This window comes from Nycticebus coucang, chromosome 11 (assembly GCF_027406575.1).
Source record: "Nycticebus coucang isolate mNycCou1 chromosome 11, mNycCou1.pri, whole genome shotgun sequence".
Taxonomy (NCBI): Eukaryota; Metazoa; Chordata; class Mammalia; order Primates; family Lorisidae; genus Nycticebus; species Nycticebus coucang.
This window is the reverse complement of record NC_069790.1, coordinates 83,829,137-83,848,639: the sequence shown is the minus strand read 5'-3', so window position 1 is coordinate 83,848,639 and position 19,503 is coordinate 83,829,137. Positions and strand designations below refer to the sequence as shown.

Sequence of the window (19,503 nt, the reverse complement as noted above, 5' to 3'; positions counted from 1 at the left end):
TGTTTCACGTCTCACATGGAAAGGGATAGGGATAGTGTGAGATTTCACCTCATCACCCAAGACGGTTTGCAATTTAAAATTTATGAATTGTTTATTTCTGGAATTTTCCATTTAATATTTTTGTATCCTGGTTGACCATGGGCAACTGAAACCATAGGAACTGAAGCCGAAAATTGGTGGTAGGGGGTGAGGAGAATTCTAAGATATTCTATAGAAGAAAAATTATGGAGAGCTCTTATCAGATGTCACACTGATGAAAACGTGCAGGTTAGTTCTGATGGTGACTAATGGCTTTACTCTTCATTAGGTAAGTGACAGGTCTTAACCCAAGATGGTAGGTTGAGGATGTGCAGATTCACTACCATGACTGTTGGCCAGCCACTATTATCTGGTAGTAGAGTCTAGGCTTTGTAGTCAGGCAAGCAGAGTTGGGAATGTATTAAATCATGTGCACATTCTTCACTTTTCCTGAGACACAGTGTGGCCTTTTATAAAATGGGGAGGAAGTAGTAACTTGCCCAAGATTAAATACTTAACATATAGCAAAGGCCGAATTTAAATCCAATGTTCTGATTCTAAAGCTTATACTTCTATTATGCATGTTTTCTATTTTTATATAAATTTTTCAAAAAATTTTTCAAAATGTTTTTATTAATAAAATACTTAAATTAGTGCTGACTCCAGGCTGATGCCAGTACCTACCGTATTTATACATGAATGTTTACATGCCAGGTAAAATTCTGTCAGCAAAGAACAGGTTGATTTGTTTTTACTTGTTATCCTTAAAATATTACAATGGTTTATTGAAATATGACCATATGTATTTCCCCACAGGCTGGTACAGAGGATTTGCCTTAAAAAACCCAAATATCAAGGTAAAAATTCTTATTTCTAATCATAATTATAGAATTTTTTAAAAGATAGTTATTTAAATTATTTCATTATATAATTGAAATTATAGTTGGCACTCAGTTGAAATGCCAAATGGTAATACTGATTTTCATAATTTTGGAAATTCCTTTGAACTTGGATTATAGTAAAGAGATGCTACTGAAATGATAATCCTATTTAGCTCTTGAAAATTATACTGAGAAGACCATAATAAGCTCATTATATATAAACAAAATCTTTTTGAAGCGGTAGTTCCTCAGAGAGCTCAATTAAAATTCATACAGGGGAAATACATATTTTGAAAGAAATATTAAATAGAGGTAGTTAATCTTTAAGTTTTCTGAAGTATCATTTCTAAAGTATTAAGTGAGGAAACAAGTTTATTTTAGTGTCATGTGAAGAGTTGCTTTGGTTTGGGGAGCTGAAGCCAAAACTGTATTATAAAAATATCCATTTTTTTTTTAACACATCAGACATATGTTAAGATTAATTATCCTTTATATGTTTATGTAAAACCTTAGGAATCATAGCAGAGAGTAATGTGATTTTTGTTTTATGTTTTACTTGTGTAGTTTGTGATTTTGACACTGATTTATACTAATATCTGTGTTTTTCTATCTTATTCTAATCTCCCCAGCTTTTACCCCTAGCTTCTCATATTCTCTAGTATTTTCTTCTATGTCATACTCATATGGGAGTTTAATTCTGGCTTTATTAAGATTGTAGATAAGAAATATATCATTTCTCAGTGTCAAAATACAGTGTAAAAAAATCTAAACTCTTTTGCCTTTTTGCTTAAATATAGTGTTTTCTGGATCATTTAACTATTTAATTACTTCATTTCGTTTGTTTTAAGTCATTCTAAGGAGAAGCCTTAGAGGCAAAAGAATATACAGGTTTAATTTTTTAAAATATGGTAACCCTCATTTAAAGTTGTTTTTAGACATTTATAAAGTATATGCAAATACAGCTTCATTCAATATTTACTCATTTCATCTATGTTTGGAAAAACACATATTATGATTTCCATTATTCGTGTCACTTCTAGCCTCTAGTCTGACTTTTCTTTGTTAATTATAATTACTCTATTTGTTGATCCTACCATAGTGAGCTAAATTTACACTTTGAAGGAAAAAGGTGATTTTTTTTTGGAAATCTACATACATATTTACTACTATCGAGTGTACAGAATTTGCGTATTAAATTTTATTGTGTACTTGGATCCACAATGGTGATATGTATTCAAATGACATTTGTTTTCTTAAATATTTAATTCAGTTTGTCATTTAATTATACATCAGAAATCTTCAGAGGATGTTGTCATTTAATGGACAGTAAAATTGATGCTCATTTTTGTTGTTTCTTTCAATTTCCAATTTAGAACAAAGGAACAATTTCCTTGCTCTATCATTTCCGTACAATAAAAAGCTTCAAGCTACCATGGTTTCTTTTGTTTACTTCTTCTTTCATCAGAATGGCCACATGGTAATTAATTGCTGTTGTGCTATCATCAGATATCTTCTGTAACACATAATACGCATAGTGTCTCCAAATTGACAGGGATTTTTTTTTTTTAGTATATATTTTTAAGTAGAAACATGGGTGTTTGGGGGAGAAGAAAAACAATGTCCACAAAACAAAATAAAAAAAAAACAACTTCCTTTCAAAACTATAAAATATGTATTTTAAAAACTCTAATTCATTATAACATGGTTTTTATGTAGAATTCCTGAATTTCTTTTTATTTTCTGTTTTAGAAGGACTTTGTTTTCTTTGTCAGATTTAATCTTTTCTATTATATTGATTTTTAGAAAATCTCTTAATTTGAAAGCTGGTTAATAGTATAAAATGAAAGGAAATGAATCTAAGCCATAGTGGATTTCAGCTACAAAATGTGGTAGAGAAGTTGTTTTTCCTTCTTTGATATTGTCATGGTTGTGCGTTCACAAATATCTCGGGAAACCAGCCCCGCTTTAACAGACAGCTAGCACTGTAACTTTCTTGTTTTTTCTTCCAGGGTATATTTCCTTCCAGCTATGTTCACTTGAAAAATGCCTGTGTAAAGAACAAAGGGTAAGAAGTGAGTTTTATTAATAGTTGGAGGATTTTCACAGAACCATTGATTATTTTGGAATTTGAAAGGCTTGGTAATTGTCTTGAAAAATGAACTGTAGAAGATTGTGCATTGTCTGTGTTGTTTGATAAAAGTACATTATGCTAAGGCAGTTGGTAGAGAAAATTAAAGAACCCTGTCTGTGCGTGCTGGCCAGCATAGCATCTAGGTCACTGGCGGTCTCTCATTGTCCACAAATCATGGAATCTTCCTAACTTTAAGCAGGAATTGGGGTTTTTTGTTTGTTTGTTTGTTTTCTGCTACATAGGGAAGTATGCAGTCAGGCCCATTAAATGTGGAGTCATAATGTCTTAAAACCCAAGAATTTCCTAGATTTACCACTGATTATAAGAGGTGAAGTCTGCCTTTCTCTAAATGAGCATAGTACTATATTCTTGTATGACCACTTCACAAAGCCATTATTCAACTTCAGAGGGTATCATTGATATGCTACTTCAATTGAACTCATTGATCACCTAGCATTTCTTATATATTTTAAATTTTTTTTTAGCCTATTTCCAAAAGGGTTTAAAGCAGCTGTCAGGACAACATCATTCAAATAATACATTGCAGGATATAACAATAGAACTTGCCTATTTAAATAGTTATCATAAGCAGATCATTTATTTTAAGGGGGCCCTGGATTTGGTCACAAACATGGGCTGTCAGTGTCATAAGGACTATTCAGGTCATTTAATGGATTTTCATTTTTATGCCAGAAGGATACAGATTCAGCCTTAAAAATATGTTTTTTTGCAAATTCAATAAATAACCCTTTTTTTAATTTGAATTCTTAAAACATAGTAAATGGGATCTTAATACTTGTGTTTTGCCAAAAAAGTTCCAAGGATGCTATTCAAATGGATGATTCCTATATCTACTATCTATAATGGACTGGTATTAAATTTCAGTTTAATGAAAGAACTTCATTAAAGTTCTGAGCAGGTGGCTGAGTCTATGGTATAAATACTTTGAGTGTTCTTTTTATGATTAAATCTTGAAGAATCTAGGAAGCCATTACTCTGTCATGTCTGTACGTATGTCAGCTACTTTAAGCAATATTATTAGTAGTAGCTTGTAGTAGTGATTATTTAAAATAGTAGATTTAAAACATAATTCTAATACTAATCATTACTACTACTACTAATATTTAAAGAAATATATGTCCTCCAGAAATGTCGAACAGCTGCAATTCACCAGAAATTAAAATAGAGTTATCCACAGTTGTTTGGAACTTTCTATCAGGCTAGAATTGATGCCATTTAGCGCCCCTCTAGTAAACCCAAGATACCTTAGAAAACACTTCACCCACGGGCTTTTTTTGGTTCTGATTGCTCTACCTTAGTCATCTTGCCTTGGCAATGTGGAAACTCCATGTTCTACCCTGTCTTAAAGTATACACTTGGACAAGCCCAGGCAACCATTTCTGTGTGCTGAGCCCCAAGTCCAACCCTGAGCCACCTCAACTCTGTAGGCTGACAGGCTACCCAGCCCCCATCATTAAGTTCTGACCAAGGAAGAGGAAAGAGAAAATGCTATACTAGCCAAGATGAGGCCAAGTACCCCTCCACATGGTCAAAGTCCAGACCATAGTTTTAAAATAAGTACTTTCTTTTTTCTCTTCCTTTTTCTTTTTAATCCTAGCAATTGATGTATATCTGGTCCCCTTCCATGAGCCCCAAGGAAGTTTAAATGTGGGTAAAGGTGTCTCCAAATTTGGTTGTGCACGGTTAAGACTTGCTTGTGGGCTCTCCACCTGATGCCAGCTTTGATATGCATTGTACAACAGAAGTAGTCTATGGTAGACCCAACTTTATTTTCTAAAAAAGAATTATTGGAACTGATTGAGACTCTAGGTTCTAGGACTGTTACTGGAAGAAAAACTTTGTCCTGCAAATATTTGAGGATATGTATTGCTAGATGATTGCTTTCCCAGAGAGAAACCTTTGGGATTTTGGTGATACCTGTCTTATTTTAGGCACATTTGCAGCTTTATGACCCACCAGGATAAGACAGCTAAAAAGGATATCCCAGAATAGCCACATAAAGTATAATTTCAGGAGCAGATACTTAGAACAGACTATTTAAACACAGATTTTGGTTTTGGTATAATTAATAGGAAAGACTTGCCTTGTCTAAAATGGCAATTATGTGCTTAAAAATTTACATTTTTGCTGGACAGCCCCCAAATCAATGCCCAACTGACTGAATTGCCTTTATATTCTTTCCTGGGTCATCAGAGCAAGGGAGGACTGATAGGGGTCCTTACATTAAATTGTAGTTTATAAACAGTGAGGCCATTTCTGTATCGTTTAATTCCTACTGAGGTCATGTAACTTTTTAAATGTTAAGTACAATGTCAAGTTTTCCTGAAAATTCAGGTTCCCTCCTTGACCTTGTGCAGGATCATTTTATAATCTCCATCTCTAAACGTTCATCACTTAAATTGCAGCAGCTGTTTCAAAAGCAAAATAAATGTTCTTCCACTTGAAAATGTCATGTGTAGACTTAATAAAAGGTTCTGTGTCTGTCACAGTTCACATATTACTGTTTACTTTTATTTCTAGCTTTAAATCCCTATTTTACATTTTCAGCTGTGGTTAGGCTCAAGAAAGAAGGAAAATATTCATAGGGCAGGTATTTTATTTATGAAATGAGGAGACAAGTTCCATCAGTGAAGGAATCAAGGCAAGATTTTAGTTTCCATGCTGTTTCTGTCAAGAAGATTTTACAAAAGACAATTATATACACTTTGGACATAATATCAAAAAGGAAATGCGAGCAGTTATTAGCCTCATGCTAAGAAGTAATTTTCTCTTGATCATTTAGACAACCTGGTTCTTTGTCTAATATGCTATTAACTTATGCATATTAGATGTTGTCCTTGAGAAAAATATTCTGAAATAAAGAATATAGCTTCAATATACTTCCTATCAAAGATAGTAGCATTCTTTTGAGAAGCATTGGTAGTAATAGCCACTTAACTACTTTAACCTTCACAAAAACTGAAAAAAATTGAAACAGCAAACTAGAGATAAAGATTTTGTATGCCAAAGGTAGGATGCAGAGAATAAATTTAATATTCTTTTTTCTGCCCATCTCCTTATGTATATTTTCAACTTCAGGACCACAACATATGCCCTTCTACATATTGGTGTGAATATTTTCCAAATACAGTTTCTGTCTTTTAGAAAAGAAATAGGAATACTATATTATCTTAAACAGAGGGAATAACATTTTGGAATAGATATTCAAATATCTGTGATGTCTTAAGCCCTTAAGTTCTGTGCTGAATGGTAGGGTGACTAATAGCACTAATCATTTTTCATGGCCCTGTTCATAAATAATAAAAATGAAACGTTACAGAGATCAAGTAAGTGGTCTAGCTATTTATAAAACAGAGTTAGTTTGGATGTTCACAGCTATCGTATCCTGCTGGTTGTACAGTGGTTTTTGCTTCCTTTGAATCTATGGGCCTAGCCCTCAGAAGACAAAAGGTACCTCAAAGTTTATGTAGCTCAGTGACCTCACGTTACAGATGAAGGCTTTTGGACTCAGAGAGGTTAAGTGAGTTGCTCCCTAATGCTCAAACTGTCACAGGAGTAGAAATCTTCTGCTATTGTTCCTTATTCACCATGCTGCTCAGACTTGATCTGTATGAACTGACTGGTTGTTTTTGGCATTGTTGTGTCGTAGTCCCCTTAGCAAAGTTCACACAAGCTTGCAATCAGATTGTAATTACTGTCCACAGCACCAACAATAACTAGGCGTCTTTCTTCCCTAGTTTATCTTTTAGGGTATTTAAAATTAAATTGTTGTCTATGGTGTTTACATACATACTCTGTTTTTCTTTTTTAATTTCACAGACAATTTGAAATGGTTATTCCCACTGAAGACTCCGTTATCACAGAAATGACATCAACACTTAGAGACTGGGGAACCATGTGGAAACAACTCTATGTCGTAAGTAACTTTTTAATGGCATGCTTTTTATTTTCTGGGACAGAATAATTTTAAAAAATAGCTAAACATGAGTAAGCATCAACTAATATTAAAGCACCTAGTATAGGTCACAGGGGCTCCTCGGGAAATCAGAGATAAGATCTTAATCACACACAGTCTTTTTGTAATCTCTGTGTCCACTGAGTGCGGGTTTGATGTTATTTTTCAATGAAACAAGAATGTAAAAGATGATTTTTCTGGCATCTAACCAAATAGGATGGTTTACATGGGCCTAGCGTTGGACTTTGTGAATATTATTAATTTTCAAGGAGAGATAACCTTATGTTCAATAAAATGTTCATGGCAGCAGTATTTTAGCATATTCTAATCCTATAAATAATTCAAGTTGTAAATGATAGCCTTCTTAGCGAGAATCAACAACAATATTCTAAATGTGTTAGAGAAAAGTAATGTTTCTTGGGAAGAAGGGAAATCTATGTTTTAGGGGTACTTTGTGTATCTACATGTTTATTTACTTAGAACTAATTATGTTATTGAGCATTTGTTACATGGCAGACCCCATGGGACGTACTCGGTATATGGTATCTCCTTTTCTCCTTACAACCACTCACAGAAATAAGAACTGTGATCATCTCTAGCTTACACGTGAGAAAAATGAGGCCCAGAGAGTGCTCTAAAATAATGAGAAAGTGAGAACTCAGATTTTGATGTGGATCTGATGCTCTTACTCTGAACCCCACTATACATGTGCAAACCGGGGGTGCTGAAGTGTTGGGAAAGATAAATGCTATTTCTTCTTTCATTTTCAAAGAAATTTATGGAACAGCTTAGTCATTTGAAGGGATGTGTTCAAAATACAAAGGTATACTTATCCTGACAAAAGGATTTGAAACAGCCTGTCAAAGAGAAAATCCAAATTAGTGGGGGACATTGGCACACAATGACAGTTTTTATTGTCTGTTACATCTAAAATGCAGTAGGATATTTCATTGAGACAGGAAAATCTTACAAAGTCACTAGTAAAAACCCTTTGATGTTGAACTTCTCTGATTATACCTTCTGAAGCTTTAGGAGTCACTATGAAAATCTACAAGACAATCTTAAATGAATTGCCAGAGAGTAGGTTTTGTAAATATAAAACCAAGGTAATCGACTTTAAGGGCTCTGTCCTGGAAGGTGCTAAGAAAATGCAGATGCTTTGTAGATTTTTTTTGTAATTTATATTAGAAAGAATACAAAATCTAGGTATTGTTTCACTTTATTTTTTTTTCTTTTTTTTTTTTTTTATTGTTGGGGATTCATTGAGGGTACAATAAGCCAGTTACACTGATTGCAATTGTTAGGTAAAGTCCCTCTTGCAATCATGTCTTGCCCCCATAAAGTGTGACACACACTAAGGCCCAACCCCCCTCCCTCCATCCCTCTTTCTACTACCCCCCCCACCATAACCTAAATTGTCATTAATTGTCCTCATATCAAGATTGAGTACGTAGGATTCATGCTTCTCCATTCTTGTGATGCTTTACTAAGAATAATGTCTTCCACTTCCATCCAGGTTAATACGAAGGATGTAAAGTCTCCATTTTTTTTAATGGCTGAATAGTATTCCATGGTATACATATACCACAGCTTGTTAATCCATTCCTGGGTTGGTGGGCATTTAGGCTGTTTCCACATTTTGGCGATTGTAAATTGAGCTGCAATGAAAGTCTAGTACAAGTGTCCTCATGATAAAAGGATTTTGTTCCTTCTGTGTAGATGCTCAGTAATGGGATTGCAGGATCAAATGGGAGGTCTAGCTTGAGTGCTTTGAGGTTTCTCCATACTTCCTTCCAGAAAGGTTGTACTAGTTTGCAGTCCCACCAGCAGTGTAAAAGTGTTCCCTTCTCTCCACATCCACGCCAGCATCTGCAGTTTTGAGATTTTGTGATGTGGGCCATTCTCACTGGGGTTAGATGATATCTCAGGGTTGTTTTCATTTGCATTTCTCTAATATATAGAGATGTTGAACATTTTTTCAGATGTTTGTTAGCCATTCGTCTGTCATCTTTAGAGAAAGTTCTATTCATGTCTCTTGCCCATTGATATAAGGGATTGTTGGCTTTTTTCATGTGGATTAATTTGAGTTCTCTATAGATCCTAGTTATCAAGCTTTTGTCTGATTGAAAATATGCAAATATCCTTTCCCATTGTGTAGGTTGTCTCTTTGCTTTGGTTATTGTCTCCTTAGCTGTACAGAAGCTTTTCAGTTTAATGAAGTCCCATTTGTTTATTTTTGTTGTTGTTGCAATTGCCATGGCAGTCTTCTTCATGAAGTCTTCCCCCAGGCCAATATCTTCCAGTGTTTTTCCTATGCTTTCTTTGAGGATTTTTATTGTTTCATGCCTTAAATTTAAGTCCTTTATCCATCTTGAATCAATTTTTGTGAGTGGGGAAAGGTGTGGGTCCAGTTTCATTCTTTTACACGTAGACATCCAGTTCTCCCAACACCATTTATTGAATAGCGAGTCTTTCCCCCAAGGTAAGTTCTTGTTTGGTTTATCAAAGATTAGGTGGTTGTAAGATGTTGGTTTCATTTCTTGGTGTTCAATTCGATTCCAAGTGTCTATGTCCCTGTTTTTGTGCCAGTACCATGCTGTCTTGATCACTATGGCTTTGTAGTACAGACTAAAATGTGGTATACTGATGCCCCCAGCTTTATTTTTTGTTACTAAGAACTGCCTTAGCTATATGGGGTTTTTTCCAGTTCCATACAAAACGCAGAATCATTTTTTTCAAATCTTGAAAGTACGATGTAGGTACTTTGATAGGAATGGCATTGAATAGGTAGATTGCTTTGGGAAGTATAGACATTTTAACAATGTTGATTCTTCCCATCCATGAGCATGGTATGTTCTTCCATTTGTTAATATCCTCTGCTATTTCCTTTCTGAGGATTTCATAGTTTCCTTTATAGAGGTCCTTCACCTCCTTCGTTAGGTATATTCCTAGGTATTTCATTTTCTTTGAAACTATGGTGAAGGGAGTTGTGTCCTTAATTAGCTTCTCATCTTGACTGTTATTGGTATATACAAAGGCTACTGACTTGTGGACATTGATTTTATATCCTGAAACATTACTGTATTTTTTGATGACTTCTAGGAGTCTTGTGGTTGAGTCTTTGGGGTTCTCTAAGTATAAGATCATGTCATCAGCAAAGAGGGAGAGTTTGACCTCCTTTGCTCCCATTTGGATTCCCTTTATTTCCTTGTCTTGCCTAGTTGTATTGGCTAGAACTTCCAGCACTATGTTGAATAGTAAAGGTGACAGAGGACAACCTTGTCTGGTTCCAGTTCTAAGAGGAAAAGCTTTGAGTTTTACTCCATTCAGTAAAATATTGTCTGTGGGTTTGTCATAGATAGCTTCAATCAGTTTTAGAAATGTGTCACCTATGCCTATACTCTTCAGTGTTCTAATTAGAAAAGGATGCTGGATTTTATCAAATGCTTTTTCTGCATCTATTGAGAGGATCATGTGATCTTTATTTTTGCCTCTGTTAATATGGTGGATAACGTTTATGGACTTGCGTATGTTAAACCAGCCTTGCATCCCTGGGATGAAGCCTACTTGATCATGATGAATGACTTTTTTTGATGATAAGCTGTACTCTATTGGCTAGGATTTTGTTGAGAATTTTTCCATCTATATTCATGAGTGAGATTGGTCTGAAATTCTCCTTTTTGTTTGATTCTTTTCCTGGTTTTGGTATCAGGGTGATGTTTGCTTCATAGAATGTGTTGGGGAAGATTCCTTCTTCCTCAGTTTTTTGGAATAATTTCTGCAGTACAGAAATAAGCTCTTCCTTGAAGGTTTGATAGAATTCTGGAGTGAAGCCATCTGGACCAGGGCATTTTTTAGTTGGAAGCTTTTTTATTGTTTCTTTGATCTCAGTGCTTGAAATTGGTCTGTTCAGGAGCTCTATTTCTTCCTGGCTAAGTCTAGGGAGAGTGTGTGATTCCAAATATTGATCCGTTTCCTTCACATTGTCAAATTTCTGGGCATAGAGTTTCTGGTAGTATTCAGAGATGATCTCTTGTATCTCTGTGGGATCAGTTGTTATTTCCCCTTTATCATTTCTGATTGAGGTTACTAGAGATTTTACTTTTCTATTTCTAGTTAGTCTGGCCAATGGCTTATCTATTTTATTTATTTTTTCAAAAAACAAACTCCTCGTTTCATTAATTTTCTGAATGATTCTTTTGTTTTCAATTTCATTGATCTCTGGTTTGATTTTGGATATTTCTTTTCTTCTACTGAGTTTAGGCTTAGATTGTTCTTTTTTTTTCAATTCCATAAGATCTCTTGTGAGATTGTTGATGTGCTCTCTTTCTGTTTTTCGAATGTAGGCATCTAAAGCGATGAATTTTCCTCTCAAAACTGCTTTTGCAGTATCGCACAGGTTTTGGTAGCTTGTGTCTTCATTGTTGTTATGCTCAAGGAAGTTAATGATTTCCTGTTTTATTTCTTCCTGCACCCATCTGTTATTCAACAGAAGATTGTTTAATTTCCATGCCTTTGGGTGGGGTTGAGCATTTTTGTTAGAGTTGAGTTCCACCTTTAGTACCTTATGGTCTGAAAAGATACAAGGTAAAATTTCAATTCTTTTGATTCTGTTGATATTTGTTTTGTGTCCCAGGATATGATCAATTTTGGGGAATGTTCCATGGGGTGATGAGAAGAATGTATATTCTTTATCTTTGGGGTGGAGTGTTCTATATACGTCTATCAAGCATAGTTGGTCTAGGGTCTCATTTAAATCTCTTACATCTTTGTTTAATTTCTGTTTAGAGGATCTGTCCAGCTCTGTAAGAGGAGTGTTAAAGTCCCCTGTTATGATGGTATTATCAGATATCATATTGCTTAGACTGATATCATATTGCTTCAAGAATCTGGGAGCATTTAAATTGGGTGCATAAATATTTAGAATTCAAATGTCTTCTTGTTGTAGTTTTCCCTTGACCAATATAAAGTGACCATCTTTGTCTTTTTTGACTTTAGTTGCTTTAAATCCACATGTATCTGAAAATAAGATTGCAACTCCTCTTTTCTTCTGAATTCCATTTGTCTGAAAAATTGTCTTCCAACCCTTGACTCGGAGCTTTAATTTGTCTTTTGAAGCCAGGTGTGTTTCTTGCAGACAGCAAATGTATGGCTTGTGTTTTTTAATCCAGTCAGCCAATCTATGTCTCTTCAGTGGGGAATTCAAGCCATTAACATTTATTGAGATAATTGATAAGTGTGGTAGTATTCTATTCGTCTTATTTTGTGAGTGGCCATTGCTTAGTTTTATGTTTTGCATCAGTGTGGAGGTTAGGTTCTGTCCTTTGATTTCTGTGTTCTTACTTTGCTGCTGATCCATTGTGGTGGTCAGTGTGCAGAACAGGTTGAAGTATTTCCTGTAGAGCTGGTCTTGTTGTGGCGAATTTCCTCAATGTTTGTATATCCGTAAATGATTTGATTTCTCCGTCAATTTTGAAGCTTAGCTTAGCAGAGTACAGAATTCTGGGCTGGAAATTGTTCTGTTTAAGTAGATTAAAGGTAGATGACGTTTGTCTTCTTGCTTGGAAAGTTTCCTTAGAGAAGTCTGCGGTCACTCTGATGGATTTGCCCCTGTAGGTCAACTGGCGCTTACTCCTGGCAGCTTGCAGAATCTTTTCTTTTGTCTTGACTTTGGACAAGTTCATCACAATGTGTCTTGGAGAAGCTCGGTAGAGTTGAGGCGACCTGGGGTCTGATATCCCTCTGAAAGCAGTGTGTCAGAATCTTTGGTGATGTTTGGGAAATTTTCTTTTATAATATTTTCTAGTATGGCTTCCATTCCTCTGGGGCATTCTTCTTCCCCTTCTGGAATTCCTATAACTCGTATGTTGGAACGCTTCATAAAGTCCCATAATTCTGACAGTGAACATTCTGCTTTCTCTCTCTTCTTTTCTGCCTCTTTTGCTATCTGAGTTATCTCAAGAACTTTGTCTTCTACATCTGAAATTCTTTCTTCTGCATGGTCTAACCTGTTGCTGATACTTTCCATTGCATCTTTAAGTTCCCTAATTGACTGTTTCAGTTACTTCAGGTCTGCTATATCCTTTTCATATTCTTCATATCGTTCATCTCTTATTTGATTCTGTTTTTGAATTTCCTTTTGGTTATTTTCCACTTTATTAGCAGTTTCCTTCATTGTTTCCGTCATTTCTTTCATTGTTTTCAACATGTGTATTCTAAATTCCCTTTCTGTCATTCCTAACATTTTTTTACAGGTGGAATCCTCTGAAGTAGCTACCTCATTGTCCTTTGGTGGGGTTGTTCTGTACTGGTTGTTCATGTTGCCTGGAGTTTTCTGCTGATTCTTTCTCATGAGTGATTTCTTTTATCTGTTTCCTTGCCCTAATTTTCCTTTCACTTCCTCTTGCTCTTTAAGTTCTTGTGCCTGTGGACTAAGGGTTACAGGACCAGAAGCGTGAGAAGGTTGAAGAGCAAAAAAGGGATTAAAGAAAGGGGGACCGAGTGATAAGAAAAAAAAGAAAGAGAAAGGAAAGAGGGTGGGTATAAGGAATATTGACAAAAAGAAGAGAGGCACAGAAAGAGGGAGACAGAGCAATATAGGTGTACAGTAGGGTACTTTGACACAACCTTAAAAAACCCCACCTTCTGGGGGTGCCCAGTTGCGTGGTTCCCTTGAGGTCAGCAGCTCTTTGGTAACCTGATCAGACACAGTACCCCACCTCCACCAAGTAGAGAGGAAAGACAAAAATGCTATAAATCAAACCAAAACAAGCAAGCAGAAAACTTTATGGGGATAAAATTGGGTGAAAAACCAAATGATAGCGGTAAAAACACTAGCAAAAATGAAGTTCTAGTTATTAAAAAAGGCACCAATGGGAAATTATAATTAAACTAATAAAATTGAGAAAGAAAAAGGGATCTGTATGGAAAAGATTGAAATTAAAAAACAAAAGAACATCAACAACGTCAAAATAAACAAAGAAAGAACAACCAAACAAAAAAAAAAGAAAAAAATACACAACCAAAAAAAAGCAGTTTGTATATGTTATTGAATATTGTCTGGGCAACACGTGGTCTTCTGGGGTATGAGATGTTAATCACAGTTCTGATACGACTGGAGGCTGCTGATTTCTCAAACCCCAACAGGTAGACACCCTAAATCTCTCTTCAGCCCACTTAAAAGGCACTTTGAACTTGTAAACTTGCTGAGCAGAAGCTTTCCCAGCTTTCTCGCTGGAATCACTGCTAAAGTGGCTATCCACTTACCCAGTGTGTCAAAACCGGTCTCACTCTGCCCCTGAGGGTTAGGGCTGCAAGGCGGCTCAGACCCCACACTTAGGCTACTTGGTCGCTGGGTTACCAGCTCCCACCCGTTTCTAACTCTGCGACCCAGAGGGCGGAGCTTGCCAGGGCAGATCACTGACAATGGTTCCGTGTGACCCACCGCCAAACACTATTAGCTCCATCTGGCTCAGCGGCTCAGACTGGGGCCCTAGACAACGGCCAAAGTTCTCCGTACTCCCGCTCAGGCCTTCCCCAAGGCAGTTCAACTCAGTGCCAAGTCCAAGGACATCAAAACAGTTCACAGGTAAGGCCTTTCTGTTTTGCAGTCTCGCTGCTACTGAACTTACAGTTGCGGGCGGGTTTAGACGGATTGAACACACGCAACCACTTGCCGGTTTTCCACTGTTTTAGTCCTCCTCTTGGGGTCCAGAAGTCTCTCACTGACTCCCTGTATCCTCATAGGAGTGATGATAGGCAGCTCCCACCAGCCAGAGATGCCTGGAGTCCTATCTCCCCAGACTCACGGTGCCCAGATGCAAGGAAGCTGTTACTCGGCCGCCATCTTGCTCCGCCTCCGGTATTGTTTCACTTTAGGTGGCACTGTGCATGATACTAACGTGAAAAAAATAGAAGAAACCATTTGAAATGTTCCACTGCAACATCCTAAATCTCCATCATAAGAGAGTTATAAAAATAATGATAGTATAAGTGTTGTCCATTAGTTGAGCTAAAGCACTAGCACTTTTCCTTCTATGTAGCTTATGATGGGGAGCAAAGTCGAATTTCCTCTGGATTCGGCCTTACCTCGCTTTTTTTTAACCTGTGTTTGAGATTGTGCACATCTATTTTGGGAATAGACTCTGTTGGTTTGTAAATCTATGTGTTGTAAACTCTAGAAGTAACCTCCTTTCCTTCTAATGCTCTAAGTAATGGGAAAGAAAGAGAATTATTAGCATGGTTCTTTGGATACTGATATGATAGTCTGTTTTTTAGGATCAAATATAATTTTTAACCTGAAGATATTAGATTTTTTATATTGGAAATGAGGCTACCTTGGCCATGTCAGACCATTTGGTCTCTCTTTTCCTGATTTAAAGGTTTTGTGTCAGTTGTTTTACTTCAAGTTCATTGCCTTCAAGTATACTTAGGGTTCTGTCTATCTTCTTTTCCAACAGCACCTAGCTTCTCCACTGAAACAAGTTTGATGAGGGTAATAATATTTTGCAAGTTGTAAGCAGTATATGAGATAATAAATGTCAAACACTTAGCATAAAAATGCATAGTGAATGCTTGAGAAATGCTAATTGCTCTTTTAAATAACATTGGTAGGGGCCTAAATAATACTCTTTAAAACATCATTTAATCATGTATCAGTAGTATCACCACAAAAACTTTAGGAGACATACAGGAGCTGTCTTTTACTGAATACATTTGTGCAGGCCCTGAGCTGGATATTTCATATCTCTTTCCCCTGGGGCTCTGCCAGAGAAGATTCATTCTCAAATCTTATCAAACATAATTTATCCATGTTCTTGCACTACTAAGTGGTAAAGGCTGAATCTGAATCTAGGTCTGGTGCTGCTAAAACTGGTGCTGTTTTCATTTTATGACAAATAAAACTTACCCATTCCCTAAAAACTAAAATGTTCACAATTAACTCTTTGCTACATTTCTTTTATATCCCCAGAATTTCTAGATACTATTTTATTCTAAAAGTTTAATATCATCCCTCATCTTTTTTATTTAACACTAAATCAAAAGCATTTTTTATATTTCTGAATAGCCTTTTTAAGTGTCCAATTTTTAAGTCTAATTTTTAAAGAATCATACTTTTATGATTCAATACCAAACCAGATCTATACCTTCTCCATACACTGGCAGGGCACATGTGCTGGCCAGGCCTGCAGGTTATCATGCTCCTGCCACCACTGAGTTTTCAAAAGGTCACCAGCTGATTTTCATTTTATGAAGTATCCTGCTTCCTTCTCATCTTAGTATTCTCTTAAACTTTAGTACTAGATATGATATCACAGAATATCAAATCCATCCTGCTAAACAAGGGCAGAATGCATTCTCCAAGAGCAGGCACAGGACTTTTTCAAGGTGACTGGACATTCTCATGGTGACAGTCCGTTCAAGGGGGTTCTCACTCTCTCCTTTGCAGCATGAGATTTGACTTATTTTATAATTTCCTTATGTAATGTAATGTGTTTGACTTGAGCAGACTGTTCTTCCTACCACTGACTTCCTCAAGTGTTTCTTGATCTTTGTTATTCTTTTCCATGGTTCTAAACAGAACCCCCTGGAGAGCTGGTTTAGTTATGGCAAATTTCCTCAACTTGGGTATGTCAGTGAAGTATTTGATTTCTTCATCACAAATGAAACTCAGTTTAGCTGGGTATATAATCCTGGGCTGAACATTGTTTTGTTTCAGGAGATTGAAAGTTGATGACCATCCTCTTCTAGCTTGAAATGTTTCGGCTGAGAGATCTGCAGTCATTCTAATATTTTTCCCTTCGTAGGTAATGCTTTTCTTATGTCTGACTGCTTGCAGAATTTTCTCCTTCATATTAACTTTGGCAAAACTAATTACAATGTGTCTAGGAGATGCTGTATTTGGATTGAGTCTTGTTGGAGTTCTGAAATTGTCTACTGTCTGAATCTCTGTATCTCTTGCCATGGTTGAAAAATTCTCCTCCATAATATCTTGGCGCATCTGTGCACAGAGCATCTGTGCCTTTAGGAACCTCTTTAGGAATTCCTATAAGACTAATGTTTGCTCTTTTGGAGTGATCCCACAATTCTCTCAGGGAATGATCAGTTTTTGCTCTCCACTTCTCTGCCTCTTCGAGTGTTTGGGAGCATTCAAAAGTTTTTGTCTTCAATTTCAGGGATCGTTTCTTCTGCCTACTCAAATCTAGAATCTGAGGGATTCTACTGTATTACAAAGCTCCTTGAATAACTCTCATTTCCATGAGCACTGATATTTCTTTTCTCATTATGTCCATATCCTTTGTGATTTTGTCTTTGAATTCATTGATTTCTTGAGACAACTTTTGAATACTCTGTGTTTCTATTTCCAACTTTTCTTCCATTCTATTGATCTTATTTGCCATTCATATTCCAAATTCTATTTCTGACTTTTCAGCCAACTCTCCAGGATAGTCTCAGTCCCATTTTGCAGAATGACCAGCACAATGGTATACCACCAAAGTAAACTCACCCAGAAATTATTGAACAAAAACCAAACTCCCACAATGGTGAACAGAATAAAAGTATCCACTGGACCTGTGAAAAATGCACCTGAAATATTACCATGCCTATCAATCCTCTCAATTAATGTGAATGGCTAAATTTTCCTCTAAACAGGCACATCATTGGCTGACTGGACACAAAAACTCAGGCCAGATATCTGTTCCATACAAGAGTCTCATCTTACCTTAAAGGATAAAAAAGGAAGCAGGGTGAAGGGATGGTCATAGAATACAGGCAAATGTAAATCAGAAAAAAGCAGGGGTGCAATTCTATTTGAAGATACAATAGGTTTCAAACTGGGCGGCGCCTGTGGCTCAAGGAGTAGGGCGCCGGTCCCATATGCCAGAGGTGGTGGGTTCAAACCTAGCCCCGGCCAAAAAAAAAAACAATAGATTTCAAACCAACAAAGATAAGGAAAGATAAGCATAGAAATTGCATATTTGTCAAGGGAAACACTCAACATGAAGAGATTTCAATATTTAACATTTATGCACCCTACCAGAATGCTCCTCAATTTACAAAGAAAACCCTAATGGATGTGAACAATTTGATATCTTCCAGAACTATAATAGTTGGAGATTTTAATACCCCTTTGGCAGTTCTGTATAGATCCTCCAAGAAGAAACTGAACAAATAAATAATGGACTTAAACTTGACCCTAGAACGAATGAACTTAACAGACATTTAAAGAACATTTCATCCTAGTGAAACTGAACATACATTCTTCTCATCAGCCCATGGATCATTCTCCAAAAGAAATCATATCTTAGGACACAAGTATAACCTCAACAAATCTAAAAGAATAGAAATTATTACTGTATATTCTCAGACATCATGGAATAAAAGTTGAACTCAACAGCAACAGGAATCTTCATACTCAAACTAAGCCATGGCAACTAAACAAAGTTATTCTTATTGAATAATAGCTGGGTCAAAGACAAGATTAAGAAGGAACTCACTCAATTTTTAGAACAAAATGATAATGAAGACACAAATTATGAAAACCTGTGGGATACTGCAAAGGCAGTCCTAAGAAGGAAATTTATACTGTTGGAAGCCTTCATCAAGAAAACAGAAAGAAAGAAAGTCAGCAACTTAATGGGTCATTTCAAGCAAATGGAAAAGGAAGAACCTTCCAACCCAAGTCCCAGCAGAAGAAAAGAAATAACCAAAATTAGAACAGAATTAAATGAAATTTGAAAGAAAGGAATCATTCAGAAGATCGACGAAACAAAAAGTTGGTTTTTTTGAAAAGATTAACAACATTGATAAACCTTTGGCTAGCCTAATCAGAAACAGAAAAGTAAAATCTCTAATATTCTTTTCTTTTTTTTTTTGTAGAGACAGAGTCTCACTTTATGGCCCTTGGTAGAGTGCCGTGGCCTCACACAGCTCAAAGCAACCTCCAACTCCTGGGCTTAAGCAATTTTCTTGCCTCAGCCTCCCGAGTAGCTGGGACTCTAATATTCTTAATCAGAAATGATAAAGGAGAAATAGCAATAGACACCTCAGTAATTCAAAAAAATCTTCAGTGATTACTACAAAAAAAAACTCTATTCTCAGAAATATGAAAATCTGGAGGAAATGGACTAATAACTGAAAGCATACCACCTTCCTAGACTCAGCCAGAAATATTTAGTAATTTTGAATACACCTAGATCAAACACTGAAATACCATGAGCTATATGAAATCTCCCAAAAGTCTGGGACCAGATGGCTTCACATCAGACTTATACCAAACCTTTAAAGAGAAACTAGTAACTATGTTACATAACCTTTTCCAAAACATAGAAAAAGAAGGAATACTTCCCAACACATTCTATGAGGCAACAATCACTATCAGGAAAGGACTCAACAAAGAAAGAAAACTATAAACTAATATCATTAATGAATATCAATGCAAAAATATTCAATAAGATCCTAGCAAATACTTCAATAATATGTCAAAAAATTATACA

At 36.0% G+C, this 19,503-nt stretch overlaps 1 protein-coding gene across 4 annotated transcripts in view; it reads left to right on the top strand.

Annotated features, from left to right (window-relative positions):
* The window catches only part of DOCK4 (dedicator of cytokinesis 4), a 471,167-nt gene that overhangs the window by 203,022 nt on the left and 248,642 nt on the right, over window positions 1-19,503 (top strand). For all 4 annotated transcript variants that reach the window (XM_053609306.1, XM_053609304.1, XM_053609303.1 and 1 more), the window contains exons 3-5: window positions 835-875; window positions 2,909-2,964; window positions 6,871-6,967. In XM_053609306.1, coding sequence (XP_053465281.1) covers window positions 835-875; window positions 2,909-2,964; window positions 6,871-6,967 — 194 coding nt within the window. The remainder of the gene's footprint in view (window positions 1-834; window positions 876-2,908; window positions 2,965-6,870; window positions 6,968-19,503) is intronic.